Consider the following 7,898-nt stretch of genomic DNA (forward strand, 5'->3'; position numbering starts at 1 on the left):
ATTTAATGTTGTACAAAACAAAACTAGCTTTTCTTTAATGTAACTGTTGAAATTTTAACACATTAGGAGACACTCAGGATGACTTTCAATTTGTTTGACCCATTTCCTTTTCAATTGAACCTTTATATCATAATCTCAATCCATTTGACCAGCTACAGCTACAGATAAAATATAACCCAAATTGACCCAATTATGGGAGATGGATCACTATATTATAGATAAAGACTCAGTCAAAAGTTGAACCTTTATTTTAGACAAAATTGCATCGTTGGTCCATAATTTTTGTATCAAATAGCATGGATAATCTTTATCTACTTTTTTGGCGTCATTAACCTTCAACTTTCGAAATTTGGCATGGATGACCTTCAGCCTAACTCCCGTTAATTTCTTGTCGTTAACTTTCCTCACGTGCTAGGCACATGAGGGTAAATTAGTCGAATTATTTTTTTGCGTAACCACATTTCATTGTATTTCAATTAAGTAAACCGTCGACTAAGAAAATCCTACGTGTTAACATGAACTGTTTCATCGAGCTGTAGTTTTGTTTTGGAACATCAGTTTCATCGGGCTGTAGTAAACCATACGAAATAGATTGAGCGACTGTAACCAAAAAGAGTAAAAAAAAAAGTTTGATCAAACACAACTAAAAAAACAGTCAAAAACAGATTAATTATAAAAAATGGTTCAACGTAGGTCAAAACAGTAAATAAATAAACAAAAAAAACATGTCATGTACATGTCTTAAAAAAAATCAGATCGAAACAGCTCAACAAGTCAACAATCTGATTCATTCAAACTGTGTAAAAATGCACTAGCCAAAGTCACTTTAGTTGGCTTTTTATAAGGTGTCAAAATGGGTCAATACATTACTGACCCACTTCAACATACAGTGTACACATACAGAGTAATTATTGACCCATTATAACATACTGTGTACACACACTTACAGTGATAGTGATACAACAACAACAACAACAACAACAATACCCAATCCCACAAAAGTGGGGTATGGGAGAGGTGGGTGTAGACAATCATTCCTCGTACCCTAGATTAGAAGGAAGTCACTACTCCACCCGCGGGTATAGAACCCGCGCCTAGATAAGGTCGTTCCTCCCTCTACTCTAGAGCAAAAGAGATTGCTTTCAAAAGGACCTCCGGCCAGAAATGCTCATAAAAACGAAATAGGTAGGGCAAATGATACGTACCTGTAAGAGTTATGTGCGCCTAGCAAGATGCAACCATACACAGTAACCAAAATGGAAACACATATAGCAGTAATGCACAATAGTAGGGCAAATAGCATGGATCATATAGAGCACATAACCATTTAACCTCAAGTAGACAGACAAACAAAATAAATACATATATATGTATATATATATACATACATATATATGTGTGTATATATACATACATATATATGTGTGTGTATATATATATATATATATATATATATATATATATATATATATATATATATATATATATATATATATATATATATATATATATATATGTATATATAAACCCGCACCACACATAAGCCTGGATAAAAACACATGCTTAAACATATAAACATAAAGAAACATTCGTAGATATATATATATATACCTAGGTACAGATACAAGACAGACAAACACCAAAACAAGCACTTAGATACCTAGATACATATATAGATACATACATATGCATCGGTACATATATATAGCCTAAAAACAAATAAATAGATAAAGGGGCAGTGTAGCTATAGAATATCTAGTTATAGTTATATATGTAGTAGTATAATAATAATAAATAAAAAAAACTTACTCAATTATTCTAATTCTACTCCTCCACAGGCTCCTATCAGAAGTCATGTCCTCCGTCACTAGAAGTTCTTTCATGTCCAGTTTTAATCTATCCTCCATCCTACGTCTAGGTCTACCCCTTCTCCTTACGCCGTCAACGGCTAGGGTCTCGACTCTCCTAACCGGGGTTAAAAGTGGGCGCCTCCTAACATGCCCGAACCATCTAAGTCGGCCTTCCCTAAGTTTGTTGATGATGTTCCCAACTTCCAATTTCTCCCTAAAAACTCCATTTGGTATCATATCTAGCATGGTCCTACCACACGTCCATCTAAGCATCCTCATTTCTGCCACCTCCATTCTCCTCTCTTGGGCTTCGTCATTGGCCAACACTCCGATCTGTACAACATGGCTGGTCTGATTGCCACCTTGAAGAATTTCCCTTTCAGCTTAAGGGGGACCTTCTTGTCGCACAGCACCCCTTTCGCAGCCCTCCACTTCAACCATCCTACTCGTATACGATGCGTCACGTCCTCATCTATCCTTCCCGCATTGTGAAGCATCGAGCCTAAATATCTAAAGGACCCTTGCGGGGGTAAAATCTGATCCCCAATTCGGATATCCACTATATCGTCGCGTTCCTCTTCACTCGTCTTGAAATCGCATCTAAGATACTCCGATTTAAATCTACTAATTCGTAGGCCATTTGATTCTAAGGCGATCCTCCATTGCTCAAGCCTTCTGTTAAGCTCATCCTGGGAATCTGAAACTAATACAATATCGTCGGCGAAAATCAGGCACCATGGGATGTTGTCTTGTATCCTATGAGTCAACTCGTCTAGGATCAAAGCGAAAAGATAAGGGCTAAGGGCAGATCCCTGATGTAAACCTACCTCTACAGAAAAAAACTCTGTGTTTCCTACCGTCGTACGTACACGAGTCTTCGCCCCCTCGTACATATCTCTAATAGATCTTATATATCTACTTGGGACACCCCTAACATTAAGAGTCTTCCAAATCAGCTCACGCAGGACACAATCATAAGCTTTTTTCAAGTCTAAGAACGACATGTGTAGGTTCTTTTGTTTTTCCCTATACTTCTCCATAAGGCTTCTAACTATGTGAATCGCTTCCATCGACGAGCATCCTGGCATGAAACCGAATTGGTACTCTGAAACCTTTGTCTCGCGTCGGAGCCTCGTCTCCATCACTCTTTCCCAAAGCTTCATAGTATGACTAAGTAACCGAAGTGATAGTGATGTAAAATAAAAATAAAAAATCCATTTCAATCATAGTCTGTAAATGTTTAGTTGATGATCTAACAGAATTGTAAATGTTCAGTTAATGCAAAAATCAAGCTTCGTTCAGTTGATGATCTTACATAAATGTAAAAATCTTCCAAATATGATTACAATTACATAGTAGATGGTAATTGCTATTATCAACCACATCATCTTTAATTTCAATTGTTGTTGTCGTACAAAAATAAAAGGTTCTGCAATTGTGTTTGATAGATAAATATTAGGGTTTTGCAATTGGGGCCAACTGAACGTTTTGAACATTAGGATTGGAAGGTTACCGTGAAAACGTGGACTGCAAATTTGGATGCAAAATTGGACAAACTAATTTACCCTCACGTGCCTAGCACGTGAGGAAACTTAACGGCAAGAATTTAACCGGATTTGGGCCGAAGGTCATCCATGCCAAAGTCCGAAGGTTGAAGGTCAACGAAGCCAACAAAGTAGATAAAGGTTATTCATGCTATTTGATACAAACATCATGGACCAACGGTGCAATTTTGTCTTTATTTTAACCCATTAGAGTATTAGACCATCTATCAATATAATATAACCCAAATCGCCCATTTTGGGCGATGGATCAAATTATCAGAAGGACTAAGTAAAAAAGTAATCTTTGATTTGCAGTGGGAGATGAAATGTCTGTCACTTTGCAGGCCACAGTGAGAACTGCACCACCTCCAAATGAACTGCAAACTAACTTCTACCATATGTTAGATGAGTTGATACTTCTATTTTTTTTTACTTTTTAAAGACCCATAATGCTAATTTATATAGGAAAATTATAAAATTAGAATAACATGTTAAAGAAACAGGCTGGTTAAGCAAATTAAATGTTAGCCAGTTATAGACAAAGATTGAAATGAATAATCGGTTGGAGCCGTAGTAAAAGGGACTCTCCAAAAATAGGCGTATGCCACTTAAAAGTAACGTACACACGGTATTCTTTAGTAAAAGGCGAAAGAATAGTTCGCTTTGTGCACAATGCGTGGCTGCGTGCTTTCCATTATTCCAGGTTCTTGCACTTTATAGCCACTTGCACTACCTTTGGTTTCTTATACTAGCCGATGTGGGGCAAACCTAAGCTTCAACCCCCCCCCCCCCCCCCCCCCTCATTAAATTCACTTCAATTCACTTCTACTTAAACATCAGAATAACATTATTGTTTTATTGTGACCAATTTTTCTAGTTGTAAGTACAAGTATAAATACTACAACTTCGAAATAGCGGTATACTGCTTAGAATGGATTTGATGAGTGTGAGTCGGCCACCAAACGAGACCGTTTTGGCAGCCCAGTCGGAAAGTCTTTTATCAAACTTTTCAACTATTGGATGCTGTGTAGCATGTGATCCATTTGGTTGCTTGCCATATTGAGTTTCCGAGTTTGTTGAGAGCGAAGGCTTGATCATTGATAATCGCATCGTTTACATTGGAGATTAGTGTGTTGTCTTGGGCCCACCAGTCAAGAACGTGTTTCCATATTAGAGCCGATTTCGGGCATAGTCCGAGAATGTGATCAGTGGTTTCGATTTCTAATTCACATAAAGGGCACAATGTGGAATCGAGATCAATGCCACGTTTGTCTAATTCGGATCTTACCGGCAACTTTTTTTGTAGGGCTCGCCATATGAAGATGAAGACTTTTTGAGGCACAAGTTTGTTGTGGGGTATCGTTGTGTTAAGAGTGTTACCACCAAATTTTAATATGTTAATCAGATGTGACATAGATTTGGTGGTGTAGGTACCCGAGGGATCAAGAGTGTATTTCCAGGAATCGGGTTTGGCGGACAATTGTATAGTATACATAGGGCCTTGTAACTTTGATATTCCATTATTAATAATATTATTTGCTTTTCAAAAAAAAAAAAAAAAAAAAAAAAAACAACTTCGAAATAGCATAGTTTTATTTTTGCTTAACTGAATAATGTGGATAGGCGAGGTAAGTTTAAGGATTAAAGAATGTGACATATGATAATGCAATGAAATGAAATAGTAGGAAGAGAAAATAAAAAAATAAAAAATGATGAAGCAAAATAAATTTGACATTTATAAGTTATATATATCTTACAAACGTTCAAGTGTATGTATGATCATATACCTCCCCATATCCCGCCTTCGGCGATATTAGGTAGTGTTAGTGTATGTCGTACAAATGTTGTTACTAAATACTACGTAGTATATGTATCTTCAAACCAGTGATGTTAATCCCAATTACCGAAACCCAAGTTTCTGCAATATTCTCTAGTTTTCTTCAATTCCGCTCTACTAAAGTAAGGGCTCGCAATGTAACTTCCTGAGTTTGGTTTCAAAGTGTTAGTGGTTGAGCTGCTGCCAAGAGTTTATTTTTTTTCACAGAATCTTTTGACCCAGGAATGATGACCCAGTTTAGGTATACGGTGTTGTCACCCCCAACCACAATCATTTGACGTGGACCATGTCCAAATGCCATTTGTTTATACATGTGACCAAACACAACCAAGGGAACATGATTTTTGGTGTTGCCTTTAAGTTGAGAAATAGCAAGTGCTAAACGTGTTCCATTAATTTATTGCATAAGCATCATGATATTTGTATGTATACAGGAGTATGTGAGTAACGGAAATGAAACCTGTCACGATACATTTATAGCCCATTATGATTACGAAAAACTATGTTATTACATAATGTGTTAAATATGATTACAAAAAACTATGTTATTACGTAAGTAATAAAACTAGCTTATCTTTGATAAAACTGTTGAGGTTTTAATATATTTTTAGACACTCCGGTTGACTTTCAATTTGTTTGACCCATATCCTTTTCAGTTGAACCTTTAGCTTAACCCATTTGACCAGCTACTGATAAAATATAACCCAAATCAACCCAAATTTGGGTGATGGATCAAAATAACATAAAGACCAAGTCAAAAGTTCTCTACGATTTGGAGTGAGAGATGAAATGTCTGTTACTTTACTATGACGGAGTAAGAACTGTACCACCTCCGAAATGAAGTGCAAGCTAACTTCCACATTAAAAATGAGTTACATTTTTTTATTTCAAATGAGTTATAGTTGTATTTCGAGTGAAAACATAATTTTGGGCACAAATAGTTGGTAACTACATTTAACTATTTGAGTGTATTGTATCCAAGTAGTAGGTTTGAGTAATACTATTTTATGATTTGGAATGTACTATGTTTTGATTTATAGTATAATGGTGGAACATTTTCAGGACAGATATACGAGTATTATGTGTTTACAATCAAAGCATGAACACAGAGTGAATGGAGTAATTATCACCATGGTGTCCACCTCCACACACAATCTCTTCCACAAATGTCATTCATGCTAGAACCAAGACCGGCAGATACGAGTTATGAAACTTTATGACATTATATATCAAACACCGCCTGAATAAGATATTAAATAATGAATACATTTAGAACAATTTAGTTAGTTAAGTGTAATATACTCAACAACAAAGGTGATAGTCATATAACGTTCACAACTGGTTAAGTTCTCTCAATTTATAATAGTGTCATATAGGAAACTGATAGAACTACAGGAGTTCAGCAGGCTAGTTAAGCACATTATATGTTAGCTGATCCACTATGAACACAAAGTTTAAACTGAATATTGGTTGGAGCCCTAGCAAAGGGACTCTCCAAAAATAGGCGTATGCCACTTAAAAGCAGCGTGCACACGGTATTCTTTAGTAAAAGGCGAAAGAATAGTTCGCTTTGTGCACATTGCGTGGCTGCGTGGCTTTTTTTTCTCCAACTCCTTGCTTTTTTTATAGCCACTTTCACTCACTTTGGTTTCTTACGCTATCCGATGTGGGACAAACCCAAACTCCATACTCCCTCATTTTATCCGTTAATAAATCTACTTCTACTTAAACATCAGAAAAACATTATACTTTTATTATGATCAATTTTTCTAGTTGTAATTACAAGTAGAAATACGGAGTACTACAAAGTAGAAATATTATAGTTTTATTAATGGTCAACTGAAATTGTGTAGATAGGCGAGGTAAGTTTGAGGATGTTCATCGCTATATTGTTAAAGAATGTGACATATGATGATGCAATGAATGAATGAAATGAAATGATAGAAAGAAAAAAGTTAAAAAATGTTGCAAAACAAAATTGACAATTATACGTTATCCTCCAAACGCTCATGTTTATGTATGACTGCTACATCATATACCTCCTCATATCCTGCCTTCGGCGATATAAATTTTGTAGAGTGTAGTTGGCTTAAGAGAGTTGTCTATATCATTGTAACAATTTGTGATATAGTGTATTTCTCTCTTTGGGAGCCGGTGGTTTTTCTCCTGTTTTGAAGTTTCCACGTTAAATCTTGTGTTGTGTATTGTTTTTATTTCTTTACTATTATTGTTGGGCTGGGTGGTGGAAATTAGTGAGACCTTAATTTCCCAACAACTGGTATCAGAGCGTCAGGTTTGACGGGGGTCTCGGTTATTGGAGTCGGAGTATGCTCTGTGGTTGCCACGGGAGTGGATCGTCCACATCAGAAACGAGTTCTATTGATCGTATCGGGTATCTGGTTAGACAATATTTTTTTTCTGATTCTGAGTAAGTGGTGTCTAGAATTTGTAGTGGACCGGGTGTTGGATTTTCCAATTTAACGGATTCTGTGCGCCACTCCACTACATCTGTCGGCCAGTTGAAACGTGAGCAAAATCAGAGAAAGTGTTATTTGTAGGATACGGATACGATATCGAAGTTCAGTCCAATGAGGTTTGATGTTGAGAAATTTGATGGGAGGATCAATTTTGGCTTATGGCAGGTTCATGTCAAGGATGTGTTGATTC

At 36.4% G+C, this 7,898-nt stretch overlaps 1 protein-coding gene and 2 non-coding genes across 3 annotated transcripts; all 3 read right to left on the bottom strand.

Annotated features, from left to right (window-relative positions):
* Positions 1 to 3,959: 3,959 nt before the first annotated feature.
* On the bottom strand, positions 3,960 to 4,076 carry LOC139873819 (U5 spliceosomal RNA). Its single transcript, XR_011767535.1, has one exon. It is a non-coding gene; the product is annotated as a U5 spliceosomal RNA (small nuclear RNA).
* A 327-nt stretch (positions 4,077 to 4,403) lies between these two features.
* On the bottom strand, positions 4,404 to 5,532 carry LOC139871395 (uncharacterized). Its single transcript, XM_071859110.1, has 2 exons — positions 5,490 to 5,532; positions 4,404 to 4,933 (listed from the first exon to the last, which is right to left on the bottom strand). Exons 1-2 carry the CDS (start codon positions 5,530 to 5,532, stop codon positions 4,404 to 4,406), a joined length of 573 nt encoding a protein of 190 aa, XP_071715211.1.
* Positions 5,533 to 6,704: 1,172 nt separating this feature from the next.
* On the bottom strand, positions 6,705 to 6,820 carry LOC139873817 (U5 spliceosomal RNA). The gene has a single exon (XR_011767533.1). It is a non-coding gene; the product is annotated as a U5 spliceosomal RNA (small nuclear RNA).
* Between the last annotated feature and the right edge of the window lie 1,078 nt (positions 6,821 to 7,898).

The sequence above is a fragment of the Rutidosis leptorrhynchoides genome, chromosome 10 (genome assembly GCF_046630445.1).
Source record: "Rutidosis leptorrhynchoides isolate AG116_Rl617_1_P2 chromosome 10, CSIRO_AGI_Rlap_v1, whole genome shotgun sequence".
Classification (NCBI taxonomy): Eukaryota; Viridiplantae; Streptophyta; class Magnoliopsida; order Asterales; family Asteraceae; genus Rutidosis; species Rutidosis leptorrhynchoides.

Coding starts and splice junctions, on each gene's coding strand:
- LOC139871395 (XM_071859110.1), bottom strand. CDS start 5,532: ATGGCATTTGGACATGGTCCACGTCAAATGATTGTGGTTGGGG. Junction 4,934..5,489: donor TCAAATGATTGTGGTTGGGG/GTGACAACACCG, acceptor TTTTTTGAAAAG/CAAATAATATTATTAATAAT.